The 19,671-nt window shown below is 52.3% G+C and overlaps 1 protein-coding gene across 1 annotated transcript in view; it reads left to right on the top strand.

Moving 5' to 3' along the window:
* The window catches only part of NOL4L (nucleolar protein 4 like), a 122,449-nt gene that overhangs the window by 31,215 nt on the left and 71,563 nt on the right, over positions 1 to 19,671 (top strand). The window contains exon 2 of the mRNA XM_039864057.1: positions 16,637 to 16,792. Within this exon, the coding sequence (XP_039719991.1) occupies positions 16,637 to 16,792 (156 nt within the window). The remainder of the gene's footprint in view (positions 1 to 16,636; positions 16,793 to 19,671) is intronic.

Here is a 19,671-nt window from a genome sequence, read left to right as displayed (position 1 = left end):
CACAATGACCCTGAAGGTCGGAGTTAAAATATCTCCACTTTAAAACCCCTGCTTTACAGTGAGCTCAAGTCATATGGTCTGTTTGACTCCTGACCCTGCGTCCTATCCAGCCCCTGTGCCTTCAGAGTGCCTTACAGAAAGAAAGCAAATTCATTATGTTGTGCATGAAAACTCTAAGACCACACTTAGTGGGTAAAGGCTATTCAGTCACTAGGGAATCTTAAATGAGACATTGTATGCTTGGCATTTTGATAGGCGTGAGAAGTGGCCTCTGCCCTCAGTCTATATCCTCCTAGTAAGGCAGCTAAGACTCAGGACAGACTTCTGGAGATGGAAGCTGACTCAGGGGCTTGGAGGTCTAGCTTTGGAGCAGACAAATGTGGATTCAGCCCTGATTTTGTCCTGTGTCACTTTGGGCAACTCACTTCCCTTCTTGATGCCTCAGTCTTCTCATCTGTAAAATGGCATCGTAATAGTACCTACTGGCATATCGAGACACGTTAACGACATTATCTTTGTTGGCAAAGTGCTATAGGAAATCGAAGGCAAGAAATTGGCAGAGGGTCAGGGAGGTCTTGTAGGGGCTGTGTGTAAGATAGTGGGGCTCCCGACTTGTGTAGGATGGTGGAGCTCCTGACTCACCACAAGATGTTAAAAGTCAAGACAGTGGGCAATGGGGAGAAGGGCATTTGAATGAAACTTGGATGAGAGAAGGCTCAAGAGCCAGATGATGACCTTCTAGGCAAAGGGAATTGCTTGTGTGTCGGCACAGAGGCAAGACGGCCCCTGGGCTAATGGGGAAGAGGAGCAGCTAGGGCGGCTAGAGTGTCAGGTCTGTACTGGGGCCCGAAGGAGGAAGAGATGCAGCTGAAGCCACTTCCAGGGCCCTTGAGTCCAGAGGTGGGTATCTGGGTATCACCTGACTGGCAGTAGGGAGCCATGAAAAGATTGTTGAGCTGGCAGCCCTGCTTAGCATATCCCGATCTGCAGCTTGGGCTGCCTCCTTGGGGCAGGCATCCCTAAACCTCATGTCTTCTCGAAGGGCTGTCTGGAACAGTGTTTAAGAATGAGAGTTCTAGGATCAGGCTGCCTGGGTTGGTCTCAGGCTCAGCCACTGATGAGCTGTGTTAACTTGGTCATGTCACTTAACTTCTCTGGTTCTCAGTTTCCTCAACCATAAAAGGGACTTGTTCCTATTTCCTGAGGTTACAGTGAAGACTAAATGAATTAATAATACATACAAAGTGCTTAGACTAGTCCCTAGTCAATAAATGTCACTTGTTACAGAGAAGGAAGGCAAAGCTTTAGGTTACCCTGTCTCTCTTTTGGGAAAATCAAAGCTCTCTAAAAGAAAGTGAGTGCCCAGGGTCCCTTTAGTGGGTCAGGATAGTTCATTCATTCATTCATTCATTCAATAACTGTTTCCTGAGAACTACTCTTTCTAGGCTTCAGTAGATATTGTGGATCCGGTCAGAGGTGAACAAGATAGCCTCCACCCCATGGAGCTCCTGACTCACCGCAGGGTATTAAAAGTCAAGACAGTCATTTGCCTCAGATACCCACACTCTCTTCCCGTGTCCCTGCTGTGTCCTGCCTAGGCCAGAAGACAATTAAACTTTTAACATGAAATGTTTTGTGAACCGATTTCCTAGCTCCCACATCTGGACAAAAGGATAATAGGAGTCGAAATGACCCTCTTTGTTCCACCCTTCCTACAGATGGAGAAACTGAGACCCAGAGAGGAAGGGCAGGATCCTGGCTCCAGGGCTCTCGACTGCCAGCACGTGCCTCTCCCCAGAGCTCCGCCGGCCCTGGGGTCAGAAGGCCGGAGTTGAACTGGTAGAATACAGGCAGCTGGATATAGCTCAAAGGTGGAGCCAACAGGATTTGCTGATAGATGGGATGGGCATGAAGGGATGCGAGAGAAAGAGGGAAGAAATCAAGGATGATTCCCCAGTATTTGGCCTCAGCAAGTGGAGATGGACAAGGCTCCTGGTTAAGCAGATTTGGTGGCGATGGCCAGGTGGCGGAGGAGGTGGTAGTGGTCCACATGCTCGTTGGATGAATGGATGGATGCCTTTTCCTGGCCCTCCGACACACTTTCACTTTCAGATATGTCCAGTCAGCTAAGGAGGGGCCCAGGCTGGAGGTGTGACCCTGGGGACCACAAGGTGGACAAGATTGAAGGACTGGGTCCTGAGGCTGCCGGTGTCAGGTGGTTTCATCCAAAGTTCAGGTTTTCTTCTTCCATGAAAGCTCTCAACTTTTAAATAGAAACATTTTAAATATTTGAATTTTAAATAAATTCGAAATTATAATAAACTTCTGCATGCCCCCGAAAATACATCCATTGGCCCGTTTAGCCTGTGGCCTGGTTAGGACATCCAGTATGTGGGTCTGGAGTCAGCCTGCCTGGGTCTGAGCCTGGCTCTCCATTTCCAGCTGGGTACTCTTAGGCAAGTGACTCAGCCTCATGGAGCCTTGGTGTCCTCATCTGTAAAATGGTAATGATAATAGTACCCACCTCCTGGGCTCATCCCAAGGGTTCTAGAGCTGACAGTTATAATGAGACACTATTCGCCATGGATTTTATTATATAAACACTATTCATGATGGTGCCAAAGGGGAAACAACACTGGGCTTTGAGTTTGTCTTGGGGCAGGATTGCATCTCTGCCCTGACAAGCTCTGCGACCTAGGACTAGTTTTTAGACCTCTCTGAGGAAAAAGTTTGTTGCTCTTAGAGTTGGGTGATGGCTGGGATACCTGTTGATGCCTCTGAAACCCCACAACCTTTCTCTCTCCTTGCCTCTTTCCTTTTAGCCTCGCCCACCTCGCCCACCTCGCCCACCCTCCACCCTGTTGCCAGAAGGATCTTTCAGAAGCACAAATCCCAGCATAGTCTTTCCCTGCCTGGAGAAAAATGCTGTTTTGGCTCCCTGATGCCTTCAGGAAAATGCCCAGGAGCTTCCACCTGGCGTGGGGAGATGGGAAGTGGCCTTTACCTTTCTTTTGTCATCTCTTCTACCAGCCCTGCTTATGTACCAGCCGCACACAGCCCCTCATCAGACCGAGTGCCCCATGTTCCTCTGCCCACTCATCATCCATCTGACACTTAATGAGGGCCTGCTATTACTCCGATCCAGCTACTTCCCTCCCCTTGGTGACCCTTCCGCTTGTCTGCGGTCTTTCTGCACTCCCTTCTTACCCCTTCCTCTTTGCAGTCCATTTTTCCCAAGTAACCAGAGGGATTCTTAGGAAATTCATTTGGATATTGTCACCCACCTGCCTAAAATCCTTCCATGGCTGTCTTTTTCTCTATGAGTAAAGCCACATCCCTATCCCATTTCTCCAGCCACATTCTGCAGTTGACCCACTCTTCACTGCCTCTGCCTGACCTGCCCACCTGAGGGCTTCTGCACAGGCTGTTTCCCTTTCTAGATGCTTTCAACATGGCTCCTTCAGGAGGGCCTCCCTGACCACCTGCCCACAGGTGCAAATCACTTATTCAGGACGTATAGCCACAGTGCCTAGCACTGGTATCCACCCTATGTTGGTAAAAATGCCACTTATCCTTCAAGGCCCAGCCAAAAATGTCACCTCCTCTGTGAAGCCTTCCTTCCGTTACACAGCCCTATACCCTGCCTGGTTCCCAAGGCCCCTCCGGATCATTTCCTCTGCAGTATCCCCTGACAGCAGAGACAGCTCCATCGTGGCTTCCTATGAGCTTTCTTTTCTTCCCTTTCTGTCTCCCACACTCAACACTATAATTATCACTGGATGGCGAGCTCCTCAAGGCCAAGGAGCATCGCAGTAGCGAGAGCTGTTTACGGAGCTTGTGCCAGCTATGTGCTAAGCACTTTCCTGCATCCTCTCCTTAAATCCGCGCAACCCTGTGGGGTCGGCTCTCCTAAAAGCCCCACCTTAAAGAGAAGCTAGTGGAGGTTTAAAGAGGTTAAGTCATGTGCCCACGGTCACCAGCAAGTTTGACACCAGAGCTGGAGCTTTTAATGAACAGTGGCAATAACTACATACAGCACCTTCCACCTGCCGGGCACTCTGCTGAGCTCTATTCAGGTGTTTCCTGCTCATAAGAACTTTCATTGCAAACTCCGTTTTATGGCTGCAGAAACAGAAGCACAGAGAGGTTGAGTAACTTGCCGAAGCTCAGGAAGCGAGTAAGGAGTGGAGTAGGATTTGAACCCCTGCTGTCGGGCTGTGGGTCATGCTCTCAAACTGCATGCCGTGCTGGCCATTGTTCCCTCCTCCTTCTGAGCAGCCTGGGAGGGTTCTCTGTATCTCAGCTCCCCCAAAGCCTAGAATAGCAGCCAGCCCTCAGGCAGCACTAGTTAGCTAGTGTGTAATGAATGAGGAAATAGGTAAACCAGTGGAGATGGGACTCCACCCTAGCCGTCCCAAAACTCTGTGTCTGGAAGCCCAAAGATGCGGCAGCCCCTCTCACAGGCTTGGTGCCCCCCCAACACCCGATTGTCCAGACAGCCCCAGGGGAAAGACTAGATCCATAAACATGAGGCTCCTCTTGGGCCCAGGAGGAGCTCTGGGCACTGTACAAGTCCTCAATATTATTGCTTTATTGTCATTTAAATGGAGTCTGCCTCAAACAGGCCACCCAGTTCTAGCCACCAGCACTGGACAAAACCCCCATTGAAAAGCCAATTACAATCACTCCATCTAAATTGTCATGGATTTGTATAGAAAATTACATCTCCATTTAGTCCTGAAGCGTCGTCCTGGGCATAGATAGAGGGAGGCTGGCCCATTTACCCCTATGGTTCAGCGCGGGTGCCGCAGACAGAGAGAAAGCCCAAGCTGCCGGGTCTTGGCCGGCCTGGGGAACAAAGGCCAGTTTGTGGGGGCCTGGAGAGAAGCTGGGCCTCTCAGGGCGGCTCAGATTCCAGGCCTGGGCCGATGGACCCTGCACCGCCAGCTGGTCTCCCCTGCTGGCGGCTGTGGCCAGACGAGCTCCTGACAGCCGGCTTCAGGCAGCCCGTCAGCCCTGCCACCATCCGAGGCGGCTAGAGCTTGGCTCATGTCCACGCTGCCAGGAAACGAAGGAGGTTTTAGCCCAGGGAACATGGACTGGGGTCAGGAGATCTTGGTTTCATTCATTCATTCATTCATTCATTCATTCATTCATTTATAAGTTAGTAAGTGCTTGGTGATGACATGAGAAGCATCATAGTGTAGAAGTGAGCTCCAGCTTCCAAGTGTCCTGAATTTGGTTCCAGACTATCCTCAGTGGCTGTGAAAAGCAGGCCGCTTCATTTATTCATTTAGTTCTGAAGTTGTTGAGCATCTATGTGCCAGAGAACAAGACAAAATGGTCCTGACTCTTGGCCCTTAAAGTCCAGTGGGGGTCCACTGTTCTATAAATGGTAAGTGTTCTGAGGGACGTGAACAGGGGCTGGCACAGGCTTTTGGGAGTAACTGTAAGGAGACAGCTTAGGAGCTGGTCATGCCCAGACCAAGTGGCAAGGGCATTCCAGGCAGAGGCAATAGTGTGGGCAAGTAGTGAAGCAGACTGAAGCAGCAGAGCGAGAGTGTGGCAGGAGACAAGGTCTCTGGGGGCATCCCCAGGACTCTGTGGGCCTCTTCTCTGAGCCTCAGTTTCTTCGTCTTCAAACATGGGAGTGATGACCTTAGCCGCCCGGGGCTCAGGCCAGGACTCAAGGAGATAATGTATGTAAGATCTCTGTGGGAGCTGGGCACAGGATGCTCCTGGCTGGCTCAGATAGCCTCACTGAGAGAGCGCTCTCCTTGGGCCAGACAGGGACAGGGGCTCTGAATGAAGTTGCTCATTAGCGCCCTCCCAGCAGCCCAATGGAGTAGAGCTGTTATCTCCATTTCACAGATAAGGAAACTGAGGGAACAGCACAGGTCAACTATTCGTTACTGTTCAATCATTTGTACTATGGGTTAGCCCAAGGCCTAGCACAGAGCAGACCCTCAAAGCGTATTTACTGAATCAGTGACTACATCTGGAAGATGTGGGTGCTGGGCGAGTGGGGGGAGCTTGGTTACAGATTCCTATCTGTGTGCATGTGTGTGAGTGACTCTGAGACTGGGTATAACTGTCTGTGTGGGATTCTGACCATGACTCTGTGTGATTCTATCTGATGACTGTGTATGCTTGTGTGTGACTCTGGGTACGAGTGACTGTGTCTGACAGTGTACATACTTGTCTCCTGGAGCCCAAATGCTGGTGGCTGTGGGGACTCTCAGACTGACTGTGTGTGTGGCTGTGTCAGACTGTCTATCACTGCCTACACATGTCTGTCTGGGACCAAAGGGACATTTGGTACCCTTCCTGGGATGGCTGGTAGGCCTGGAGGCTACCCAAGGGCGGGACAGGCAGGATCAGAGGTGAGGAGGGCAGTGTCCCTAGCCTCCCCCACCCAGCCCCACCAGGCAGACAGGCAAATGGAAAAAATGTTCACACCCGGGACAGGCAGGTGGCCGCCCCACCAGGGACTGCTCTGTGCACAGAAAACAAGTTCTTCTGGTATCAGCTCGAGTTTGGCAGGAAGTGGCTTTTGGGTGGCAGGAAGTTGGATTCAGCTCGTATCAGCCCCGGCCGAGGGGTAGGAGAGCAGTTATCTGGGGTTAAACAGAGTAACCGAGAAGCGGGGCCCCCACACCCCATGCGTGATAGAGCTGAGGGCACAGCCCACCCCTCCTGGTCATTTGGGATGATGAGTGGGGAGGGGGGAGGCCTTACAGAGAAGAGCTGCCACCTATCAAGTGACTGCTGGGCCCCAAACCCCAGAGAGAGCTCATCATCCACCTCGCATTACCCTCATTTAGCAGATACGCAGACCGAAACTCTGAGAGGCAGTGACTTGCCCGAGGTCACCCAGACAAGTGGAGAGAAAGGGAGGAGAGACTGCAAGAAATTTACAATTATCTAGAGACAAGAGAAAAACCAGGACAGAGAGCAAAGCAGCAGAGAGGGGAGATGGGAACAGGACAGAGAAAATAACTGAATGAATGCAGAGAGCAATGAGACTACACCAGTGGGAAGACTTTTCTGGGGTACCCACTGCATGCCAGCCCCTCACATGGAATCATAGCTGACCTGGAGATCCTGAACCCATTTCTGAGGTGGGAGGAGTAAGACCCACAGAGCTTTGCTGGCTGAGTCCAGGTCTGATTCCAAAGCCCGTATTCTTTCAGGCCATGCCCCCAAGCCCAACTTCTAGGGAAGAGCAGTAGCTGTACCAAAATAGATGTCCAATCCCACTAGCCATTTGCCTAGTATGCTGTTGAGGAATTCACCCAGTTGGCCAGTGGAGAGCCAGGTTTCAAACCTGGGCAAGGTGGCTACAGAACTCATGTACTTAAACATGTGACAGGGTGTGCCAAGCACTATGCCAGAGGAGGCAGAGAAAGCTATGGCCCTGCCCTCAGGCCAGGACCCAGTTTTTGATCTAAAGCCCCAAAGCTACACCTGGTGAGAAACCGAGTCTCTTAATTCCAAGCCCTGGACATCCTATACCCTCTACACCCAGCCCCCACTGGAGCCCCTGGGGAGTGGGCCACTGGTCCTTCTGTTCTTATCCCAAAAGCAGCACCCAAGCTGTTCCCTGGCTGAGATGCCGATTTGAAGCTCGGTTTTGCATGTCGTTTGCACATTACTCAGCGCATGTCAGAAGGTACGAACATCTCCCTTTCCGGGAGAGCGCTGCTGGGCCCCCCTGCCCTCCTCCAGACAGCAAAAATGCCAGCCGGCTAGACAGGGAGCTGCGCCCTGGCCTCTGACAGCACCCGCCTGCTGCCACCTCCCCCATTCCCTCCTGGAGCCAAATTTAGGCAGCTCTGCTACTGAGAGATGGGGAGAGCGGAGACAGGAAACGGTGAGGTTGGAGGCAGCTCAGCCTTGGCCCTTGCAGGGTGGGGCATCCCCAAGGGTGCCCCTGTCCCTAAAGCCTTTGGCCCAGCCTCCCCCTCCCCTCCTCCCACAGGAATGCAGGCCGGGCTGGGTTGGAGAACGCTGGGTTCTCAGCTGCAGCCCAGGGTTCTGGCTACCCTGGCCATGAGGGAGGAGGGAGAGATGGAGGGAGGGAGGAGGTCACGGCCGGGGCAGTGGGGAAGGGATCAGATAGCCTCCTCCTGCCCCAGACACCGCTGCCACTGTGGACAAGAGTACGCTCTGCTTCTTAGCACTTCCTGCCCCTCCTTGGCATGCCCCCACCCCACCCACCTGATTGTGGTGTGGGAGGCAGGAGGCGCAGCTGGGCTTGTGGGGGATTGAACTGCCCGCAAAAGGCTCCACCAGGCTATCCCCTTCTCGGGCTAGCCTTTGGCTTTGGTGGTCTTGGTTTCTCTACCCGGTAAGTGGAGAAGCAGCCCTAGAATGATTTGCAAGTGGCTACTCGCATTGAGAGCAAGGGTTTCTGGGAGGCCTGGCAGAAATTAGGGACATGGCAGTGACTTAAGGTCTAGGAACTTTTTAGATTTCTCAGGTATGGCTAAGAGAGGCAGCTCTTCACTGAAGCTGGGATAGGACGTGAGTGGGCTGAACAGTGAAAGAAGACCTGGGCTGGATTCCAGCCACCAGCAACCCCAGTAGCTGTGAGCATGGATCCTGGGGTCTGACTGCCTAGGTTTGAATCCCAGCCCTGCCACATTGTGGTCAAGTAGCTTCAGCTTTCTGTGCCTCAGTTTCCTCACCTGTAAGATGGGGGTAATAAACCTCCCAGGGCTGCTGGGAGTGAAATAAGGCAGTGAGTGCTTGGCACACGTAAAGTGCATGCACCACGGTGCCAGGCACCAGTGTGACTGTTTTGTCTCCCCGAGCGATTGAGAGGCCCCCCCGGAGCTATAACTGAAGCAGACGTGATGAGGAGGCGCTGTAGCTTAGTGGTTAAATGGGCACTGGGATGGGGGTTCAAGTCTGCGTGACCCTGGGCAAATGGCCACACCCCGCTGTGCCTTGGGCGGGGAACAAGAGGCGCCTACCGCAGAGGGTCTGTGAGGATTACACAGATCAGGCTTGGCACAGCGCCGGGCACATAGCGGGCGCTCCCTGGAGAGCTGGCCAGATCGAATGGTACCGCCCCGCACAAAGGACAGGTGGGCAGCGTCCTGGGAAGGTGGGGCAGGAGCTGGGCAGGTGCACAGGGAATGGGGAGGCGGGGCCGAGAGAGGGGGAACGGTGCTGGGAAGCGCGCGCGCGCAGCAGGTGCGTATGAAGTGGGCGGGGTCCCGAGCGGGCGGGGTCTCCAGGTGATCGGGCGCGCGCCCGGAGGACGAAGACTGGGGGAGGCGCGCCGCCCAGCCCACCGCGAGAAAGTGTCCCTGTGTCTTTAACGTCCTCCTCCTCGCGCCCCCCCGCCCCCTTTGTGCGCCCCCCCAGCCGGGCTGCAGCCGCGGAGCCGTCCCCACTGCACTGACAGCTGGTATCTAATTACTGTGTGAGAATGGAAAGTCAGGCTGTCCCAGCTCCGGGGAGAGGGGATTAACGTCTCCTGCAGAATACACTTCCTCTGGTGGGTTGCCATGGTTACTCTCATTACCTGCCTGCCCGCGAGGAGCCCGCGCGAGCCGCTCCAGCAGGCCCTTCGAACCCGAAACCCGCGCGCGCGCGCGCGCGCGGGCGCGCGCCTTCCCACCCCTCCCCGCCGAGGCGCACGCGCGTGCGCCTTAGGGGGAGCGCAAGCAGCCTCACCCCGGCCCGGCGCTCCGCCTCCCTCCCGAGCAGCTGTCAGCGGCGCGCACGGCCCGCCAGCCCCCCGCGCGCTGTCAACAGTCATTAGCGCGCGGGCTGCTCCCCTCCCCCTCCAGCCCCTCCTCTTCTCCCCCAGTCCGGGATGGGGCCCGCACCTGGGGCCCCCGCTCGTTAGCGCGCCGGGGCCGCCCGCCACGGCCCCGGAGGGACCCGCCCGCGGGGCCTGCTTAGCTCAGTGTCTCCCCCTTCCACCTAGAAACGCCCCTCACCGACCACATTCCCTGTCCTTGGCCGCGGGGCGCCCAAGGGAGGCGGGTCCCCAGAGTCCTGGAGCTCTTCCCTCCAGAGTAGTGGTGACGGCAGTCTTTTATGGGTGTCTCTCCCAGGTTGGGTGCTATTTATGCATAATTTGGATCCTCACAGCCTTCCTGTGAGGTGATGAAAGGCACTGCGTATTGTGTCAATTCAAAACCGGAGGAAACTGAGGCCTAGGCAGGCTAGCCCCTTGCCCAAGGTCAGGGTTGGATTGACCTTAGGCCTGTGACTTCACCCCTGGGACACCTGCTCCCTTGTGGCACATCCTAGGCCAGAATCCCCCGTAGCCAGCCTCCAGCCTTGTCCTGCCAGAGTGCCATTAGCTGCTCCCTCCCTTCATCCCTTAAACCGGACTCATTGCCCCTCTCCTACCAAGACGGGTCACTTTGACCCACTGCAAACCTTTCTTTTCCCACTCCTTCCTCCTTCACCCTTTCCAGACATCCCAGAGTTGTGTTTTTTTGTTTTGTTTTGTTTTTAAAGAATAACAAAATATTCATGGCATTCCTCAAAGGTAGCACCATTGTTTGGGGACAGATCCCAGGCACCTTTCTCTGTGGCCCCGGGTGTGCATTTGGGTCCCCGTGATTTGAAAGAAGATGGAGATTCAGCGAAGCAGAAAGGAGATCTTGGAATATGTAAGGCCTGTTCCAGATGGCAGGTGCGACTCGGTGGTGGTGGTGGCGGCTCCGCACTAACAGTTGGAGATTGTGCACAGGGGTGGAGAAGAGACAGGTGCTACATTGAGTCCTCAGCACCTTGTTTATGTATTTATTTATGAAGAGGGGTCTCATCCCTCTGTCCAATCCAGACCTACAGAGCTCAGTGCAGCTATGGGTCCTAAAATTCTGTTGTGAATCTTTATTTTGGAGGGTTTTTTTGGTTTCCAGTCCACAGCAGGTATTCATAATTGAGAGAAATGCAAAATACTGCCTTTGTTCCATTTAAGCAATACCCTCCCTCAATCATCTGATTGCTCTTTACAAATTATGACCAGCTTATCTTAGAGATTCTTAAGGAGAGAATTTCTGGATATTTAGGTTAGGGTCTTCTGGTTTCCTATTCTTTTCATTCTCTCCATTTAGTGTGGCTTTTAAATTCCTCTCCACCTTTCATTTATCTCTGAGGACCCTTTATAGGAAGCTGACTCCTCCCCTTGAATCTTCTTTCAGTCCTGCCAAGAGTTGGAATAGGACTTTGTAGGAACCCCAAAACTGCTACCCCAACTTCCAAAATCCTGGTCTTGCTTGATTATTATTAAATTGTGGTTTGGGGGTCCAGAGGGACACGGTTCAGAAGTTAGTAGAAATATGAAGGTAATATTTGCATTAGCCTCAGCCTCTTAGCCAGCTGGCCCAGATCGGGTAGAGCGGCATCCTCACATTTGCCTGTGCAATCAACCCCCTGAAGTCCCAGGCTCCCACACAAGTGGTAACCAGAGGTGTGTTTCCCAGGAGGTGGGTTCTGCTGACAGACCTTCTCTTCTGAAGGCAGTCTTGTTGATTTTTACGCCTTGTAGAGAGCTAGATCTAAAATGCACCAAAAGGGCACAAACTAAGGACTTTCTCTGTGGTTTCTTCCTATACTGTAGGAACCCAGTTGAGAAATGTCCCTGCTATTTAGCCGCATCCTCTCAACCATAGCCTCTTCATTGCTGGAAGGCATACACTGCTAATATAGTGATGGTGGTACACTAAATGGCACCCTGGTGGCCTGAAACTGTGAGCCCACCTTGATAAATATATAACTTATTACCAGCAGTCTCTTCAGTGTTCCAATGGAGATGACAAAACGGCAATCCATCAGCAATTGGACCTCACCTGCCATCAAGGGCAGGGGTCCATTTAATTGGCTTGGTGGGGAGACGAGACAAGATGCAGTCGGATTCAGGAGCTCACCTGAGGGATGACTCCTGACGACAGCGCATGAGGCCGCCCTGACAGCGGCCAGTCTAATGGCTTGGAGAGACATACTGTCTCCCTTGTAGGTTTGCAGCCCTGGATGCAGCAGCCTTCCTAGTGCTGAGCATTCAGATCATTTTAGGAAAGTGAGGACGCCAGGAAAGACCTGTCAAGGGATGATCTGCTGAAGTACTAATTAACTTTGCCAGGGAGGACTTCAAATCTGATGCCAGAATACTGGGCGCTCCTGCCCTTTCTAGTCATAATCCACATTAAGTGTCTGGTCAGATATTTTGATTTTATACTGTTACCCAATAAGATTCTTTTGTTCCCACCATTAGGAAAATTGGCCTTCATTGGAGAAGAAAATATTAATATATTAGGCTTGGAAGCACAGAGCATGTCTCTGTTTAATGAGCCAGTGCCAGTTTCCCTACTAGTTACCTTCCTGTCTCAATCATAGAGACTTTCCACTCATCAGTTCTCAAAATCTGCCATACATCAGAATTATTTGATGCCTTTAAAAATCCCCAGATTTGGTAGATGGGGCCTGAGAATTTGCATTTCTAACAAGTTCCCAGATGATGCTCATAATAGGGATCTAGAGACCAGACTTTGAGGACAACTCTTCTAAATACTCTGATGTATCAGTAGTATTTAAGTAGACATTTGCTGATTTCCTCAATGACTTGCATCCTGGCCTTTGATCGAGAACCCATATAGGCTGGGTTTAAGAAAGATGGTGTTGTCCAAGAAAGTTAGTAACTCCATGAATTTTTAAAAACGATTGCCATGTCTGAGTTTTGTTGGCCTGGGTCTGGCTGGCTGTTTTGGAGTTGGCTGGTTTGAAAGGATGGAGTATGTTACCATGGCAATATTCTTCCCCATGCAGGAAGGCCCCAGAGATCAGTCCTGCGCAACTGACCATGTGTTTTTTTATGGCTTTTCCCATGAGGTGCTGCAGGGTTCCATGCCATCACTCCTGGTTGGTGTTCCCAGGAAACTGGGGATAGTCAGGAGGTTCCAGGCCCCCTCTTTATCCAGCCTGCGGGATAACGTGAGCTTCCTTTGTCAGTCCAGGGATCAGTGTGTTTAAGACAATGAATCAGATTAAGCTCATTTGGGTACAAAGCAGAAGTGGTTGGCAGGGGCATCCCAAGGCTATGGGGAAGGTGCTTTCCACTCTCTTAATTAGCCTCTCCTGCCTTGTCGAGCTGTGTCTGGATTCTCAGCTAGGGAAGGCATGCCTCTCCTACAGCATTTAGCATGAAGGTTATTACCTCTAGGGATGCAGGGCATGGCAGAGATATCTGTGGCATGTGACTGCCATGGGATTTCTTTGTTCTCCTGCCAGGGTCCTCCTTGAAGGCCACACAGATACCCTGGTGTTCTTCCCTTAGGGTGTAGCACACATGGTGTCCAGGTGGCCACAGCTCAGCAGAGGACGGTTCAAGGTGTGACTCTGCAGACCTCATGTGGGTTGAACTCTGGTCGAGACAGACTGATCACAGGACCCAGGCTTGAATATCAGGGGAGAGTGCAACCAGTTTTTAAACAGGGAGCTACTAAAAATGCTTCCTTGAAGAGTTTCTCTGGGATAATTTTATGGTCACGTCAAACAAGGTGCAAAGCTATTGGTTACCTGTGTCTGCCTAACAATGGAGGTGGGAGGCCAGGGCAGATACAGGCCAGGCACTGGGCCGTTTTACTATCTAAAAAGGGTTGGTTAGTTACACTTTGACTTTGGGAAAGCCATTCCAACTTTGTGTGACAGCCTTAGCATGTTATTTAGGATTACATAAGACTATCTCTTCCTGTGGTGGGTATTACCTTGGGGGAACCTGTTCTGTAACCCGAATGGCTCAGAAGGCCTAGAAGTAAGGGCAGATTTTGAAACATAAAATGTTTAAACTTAGTGTGTCTAAAGGGAAGAGGTGAACATTTACAAGCCTGTATGTGGCAGATGCCTGATGTACATTCTTACGTAATACTTGGAACAACTGACTAGGATGTTTAGGTCCATTTCACAGAGGAGGAAACTGAATTTCAAGAGGTCAAGAAGTGGCCTGCCCAAGGTGACCAAGCTGATTAGAGGGCATTTTCCATCTCACCTATCTAAAATACTGTCTTTCATCAGATTGCTTTCTCCATTTCTTCTCACAATGTTTTATATCTTCCTTTTCAGAAGTGCATGTAGCCTGAAACAATTTTATAAGCAGAGAGGTCTATTCACTTTTAAATGGCTAAATCCGTCATTATGCCTCTGGATTTAGATTATCAAAATGCTGTGGAACTACCCATCCACTATACTTTTTTAAATATACATTTTAAAAATTAAGTTTTAACAGATATACAGAAAAGTACACAGATTATATGTTCGGATTAATGGCTTTTTATAAGCTGAACACACCTGTATAACCAGTTATATTTTCATTCTTAAGGTTTTTTTGTTTGTTTTTGCCAATACGAACCTCTGGTTAGAAGTATCTTATGACTTGTTGTAATATTTGTTCCATCCAGCTTTGTCATGGCAGTGTTTAAAGATCCTCAGAATGCTGGGTAGTTACAAGTCAGCTAACGAATGAGTTAGTCATTGATGAGCTGTGTTTACAGATGACCAAGGACTTCAGAGGGGGACTTCAGATGCCCCCAAGAAAGAAGTAACAGTAACTCCAAAGAGAGTTTACATGCAGAAGAGTTATGGAATTTTTCAGCTCATCTCATAAGTTGAAGAGGTTGCCCACAATCTCACAATGAGGAAGCGGGACCAGCAGGCAGCTACACACACACATAGACACACATATCCCTCTCCCCCAGATGCTGAGAAGTTCCCACTGAAATGGATTCTGACCAGGAAGGAAGCCACTGACAAGAGGGCCTGTACAGGGCCAGCGAGGTCACTGCCCATGGTCACCACTCATGGATGCTGCCCGCTAGCTCTACGGTTTGGTACCCTACACCCCAGCTGCCCAGCTGCCCTTCCTCCCCCAGCTGCTCTCAAGTGGGTCACTGGCAAAGAGACAACTCTATTCACCAATCATGGCACTCTGGGAAAGTCGCTGGGTAAAACCAAACCCTGTCTGTGGCCAGAATGTGTTGTGTGTAAGGATTCCATTCAGCACAGCCTCTATTCTCCTCCGACTGCAAAGTCCAAAGCCATATCTGCCACTTACCAGCCACCGTACCACTGATAGATCCTGACCCCAACAACCTCCCGGGCTTATTGTGATGTTCAGCCCTACCATAGCTATAGGAAACTTGGTAAAAGGCAAAGCACTTCTTAATATTTATCAGTATTTATCCAGTTAACAGTATTTATCCAGCAGCTCCTACGGGCCGGGCTTGGGGCTCCTAAGTGCTGCACACATATCTCATGTATTCTTCTTTTTAGTTCCTGGAAAAGATTTTTCTGTTATCCTCATTTTCCAGGTAAAGGACCAGAGGCTTAGTAGAAGCAGAATAACTGCTCAGGGTCACACAGCCACTTAAACGATGGGGCCTGGTACAAACTGGGGAAGAGTGTGTCTAAACTACGCTGCCGCTTTTAACCAGTCAGTCATTTGGTAGTTCTTTCTTGAGCTTGCTCTATGTTAGGCATTGTCCTAGGTGTTGGGGAGACAGCTGTGAGCCAGCAGGTGAAGCCTACGCCCTCGCAGAGCTGATGGTTCTTGAGCAGGATCCTTTGGAGAAGAAGTATCTTGGAGATTTGTGTTTCAGGCATTTTCAGAGAAAAGCCTACCTCTTTTTTCCCCAAATTTACCCCCCTCCCCGGAGCTTCCTCTTCATCCTTGAAGCCCTTTAAGTGTCCCCTTAGGGAGATGATGGCTGAGAGCTGCGTGTAGCCCATACCCTATGAACGAGGAACTCAGTGAGGAGTCTGTGCCCTTAAGGACCCTGCCCCGTCCTCACATCCCCCCATACACCCTGCAGTTCTCCACCTCCTCCCTCCTGGCCCTACTAGTGGGGGAGGGCAGGTGTTGGCCAAGTAGCTCTTTGCTATTGAAGGACCCCATCTTAAACCAAGCACACCTTTTTTGGGGCCAGCTGACAGCACTCATGCCAGCCTGATAAGAGGCTGGGGGGGGACCCATGGCTACCCTGTTCACGCAGCCCTGCCACCTCCATGTGGCCTCATGTCTGTTATTCTCTACATCTCCACACACAAAGAGCCCTGGTGCTGTTGCTGGCGCTCAGCTGCTGGAGTGGGGAGGGCAGGCAATGGTGAAAAGCTTTTCTGAAAGGCCAGGGTGAAGGCAGGAGTCACCCAGGTGATCCAAGCCGTTCCCCCGGGACCCCAGCCCAGGACCACAGTGAAAGGTTACTGCTAATTGGCGAGCTCCTGATGGGGCGCATCTATTTAGCACTCCCCCCTCCCCAGAGACTCCCAGGATGATCCTGGCACAGCAGTGTGATTCAAGAGCTCCCTGCCTGAGTCTGGCACAATCTGTCTGAAATTGTGAACATGGAGCCTCTTGGTTTTTTAATTCGTATTTCCGTCGTTGTCGCTCTCTGCCCATTGTTTCTGGTAGATTTAGTAGTAGCCACCCTGACTCTGGTACTTTCTCCCTGGGGTCCTCTCAGTGGGCTCCTTCCACCCCCAGATCTACCATGGGAGACCTTTTGGGGTCAGGGAACAGCACTGTCCCACCCCCGACCCACCACCCGGCCTCAGGGCCCAGCTCTCACCCCGCCATCATCCCTGACACTAACACAGCTTGTCCACCCTGTCGCAGGGGGCAGATGGCCTGTCGGAGCCGGAGGGCATCTCTCTGAAGCGGGTCGCTGTGGTGGAAGATTTCTTTGACATCATCTACTCGATGCATGTGGAGAGCTCAGCGGAGCCAGGCAAAGCCCCCAAGCACGCTGGGCAGAAGAAAACCTACCGAGCGGTGAGATTTCTGTCCCTTTGCCTCTGCTGGCAGCCCCAGGCCTTGGCAGGAGGCCACGGGCTCCGCACATGTTGGGCGGGGGTGGGGCAGGGAGCTGAGGCGTGATGAAACGGCCTTTGGGGACCCAGGGGGGCACAGGGCAAGGGCATGGCAGCCAGAGATGGCTCATGGGGCGAGGGGGCGGGTTCTGTGGTCTCAGCACAAAGGAGAAGCAGGTTGAAGAGAGTGAGAGGGAGGGGAGGAGATGGATGAGGGCAGGAGGGAAGCCCTCCTCTCCCTGGTTTCTGCTTTATTCATCCCCCCACCACCACCTCCAGTCCACTGAAGCCTGCTCTGGGGCCGTGGGGTGCAGGGGGTGGCTAGTTAAGAATAATTGTAAAGACGAATGCTTTCATGGCATTTTCTGTGTGCCAGGCCTGTCCTGAGTGCTTCCTATGTGTGAGGTTTTTTTTGGATCCCCTATCACCCTGTGAAGTCAGTCCTAGGAGTTCCCCAGGGGAAAGTCTGAGGACCTGGTCCCCACCCTCAGAGAGATCACAAATCAATTTGGGGTGGGGAGGCTGAGAGCAAAACGAGGACACGAGAAACAGAAATGTCTCCAAGACTAGCTTTGAGAGAACGAGAACCTTGGTACCTGGGCATTTAGCAAAGACACCTCCAGACACTGCTAAGCCAGGGGACTTCATGGAGAAGGTACCATGTAAGCCAGCATTCTCGGCTTTGGGTAGGCGGAAGGGGGCGGAGGTGGTTAGATTGCTAGGGGAGGTAGAGAGGATGCTAGCCCAAGCAGGAGGGGCCTGCCTGTGTCCAGGTCCCATCCCCCTCTTGACTCCCATCAGCATGGCTGATGCACGGCTCCGAGCCGTCTGTTCAGCACCCACCACTAAACCAGGAGAGCCAAGTGCCTTATGCTCATTCAAGCCCGGCACCATTCCTGCGTGGTGCCGTTTCACGGTTAATGAAACGGAGACCCAGAGAGTTGAGCTACCTGTCTAAGGTCACACAGCACCTGAGTAGCAGTCAGCCACTGTCCTCATGCCACCTTTCTCTTTGGCTTCCTAGAGACCTGCCCCTCTGTGAGCATGCTTCCCTACCCAAGGCAAATGTGACCTCTCCCTGCCCCCCCCCCCCCCCTGACCCCTGCTGCCAAGTTCCTTATATAAATAGCCTTGGACTGCTGTGGAGGTGGCTGTATAAGTCTAGAAGTCTATAATTTCTCCAAATGGCTTGATGTTTAAAAAATACAATCTAGTTTGTTCTTGTCCTCAGAAGATGGCCTTTGCCCTAAATGGGTCTCAAGGATGGACCCTTGTGCCAGGAACCTCAGAGAGATAAGGGGTTGGGCCGAGGGACACAGGAGATGATTATACCATCTGGCCCATCCCTCCTGCTTCTCAGCACATGTGGGAAACGACTTGTGGCAAGGGAGTTCTGAGGGTATTTCCACCAGAGGGTCATGGGCAAAGGAAGGGACACCCAGGCTGGGGCCAGCATGGTCCCCTCGGTATTGATGAGACCCAGCACATTTTCTCAGCATTAAATTTGCCAGTACTGGGCAGGTAGCATGTGCCAGGCCCTTTGCTCAGCACTCAAGGTGCAGCAACTCTCTGAGCTGTCACAGGTATGAAGCAGGTGTTACCGTTATCCCCATTTTACAGATGAGGAAAGCGAGGCTCAGACGTGTAACCTGTCTGAGGTCACCCAGCTGACATGTGGAGCCAGGCAGCTGGCCCCAGAGCCTGCACTCTTACCGCTGCACATCCTGCCTTTCTACAAACTCCCGTGGTCAGCTAGTAAGGCCAGTGACTTGCTGTTGTCGAGGTAGATAGGCTTGGTCCAGCCAGCCCATGTGATTTCCCTGGCCCCCTTGGTACCCGGAACCAAGCCTCACCCACAGGCACTCCCTGGGTATTTATGAAGGCCGGGGGCTGTAGCCTCCATGCTGTGGAGAGGGCAGGGCTGGGCTGTTCCTGGCAGCATTTGTGTCCCTGGGCCAAGCAGACGTCCAGCCTTTTGCTCTGCACTTCCTGGCTTCTTGTCCATATGCCCGCCGCGTGCCCCACTTCCCAATGCCCAGCCTGGAGCTGGCACATGACTGGCGGTGAGCCAGCTGGGCTGTGCGCAGAGCTGGAATTTCAGCAGCAGGGCCAAGGCTGAGTGGAGCAGGCCAGGGCCCTCCTGCAGTGGGTGTGAGGCCAAGGGGGCTGCTGAACCTCCCTCTTCCCCTGTGTGCCTGCTTTCCCTTCCCCCACTTTCCCATCTGTCACCCTTCTCATGCCACCCTTTCTGGGGGGTGGGAGTGATGTCTGGATGCTTTTGTCCCCCTCTTTTTATCTGCTCCCATTTCCTCAACCCAAGCCTAGCTCTTCAGCCTCACTCAGTGGACATGAGGCCCCTACCCCATTTATGCCTTTGGAAAAAGAGCCCCCAAGGAAACTCCTTGCCGATGGCTGCAGAAGGGCATAGCCTGGCACCACAGAGTTTGCATCAGGCCCTTGGCTGAGGGGTTTGGGGACCTTCCTCTGTGTTTTGCCGAACCTGAATCCTGGGACTGCCTCACACTCTCTTGGGCACCTGGGACTTTCAGACCTTTATAAGCCTGGGGTGCCTGTGGGAGGCAAGGGACTGGAAAGGGAGATGGGTGGACTTGTTTAGGGCATTAAAGGAATACATTCTTCAGTGGAAAAAGGAACTTTCTAATATCTACCACACTTCAGCAATGGATCTGGATCAGATAATGAGCTTTCTGAGGATGGACGTATATGAGCCAGGGGTAGATGGCCATCTACAGTGACTAAAGCAGGGGGATTCCCACTTTGGGCAGGAAGTCCTTGCTTTACTTTGCCTGTGATGCAGTGTGACCCAAGAGCCAGAGGACC

Source organism: Pteropus medius, unplaced genomic scaffold (assembly GCF_902729225.1).
Source record: "Pteropus medius unplaced genomic scaffold, Ma_sr-lr_union100, whole genome shotgun sequence".
In the NCBI taxonomy this organism is placed as follows: Eukaryota; Metazoa; Chordata; class Mammalia; order Chiroptera; family Pteropodidae; genus Pteropus; species Pteropus medius.
Note: the sequence above shows the minus strand (reverse complement) of the source record. Positions and strands in the feature narration are given on the sequence as shown.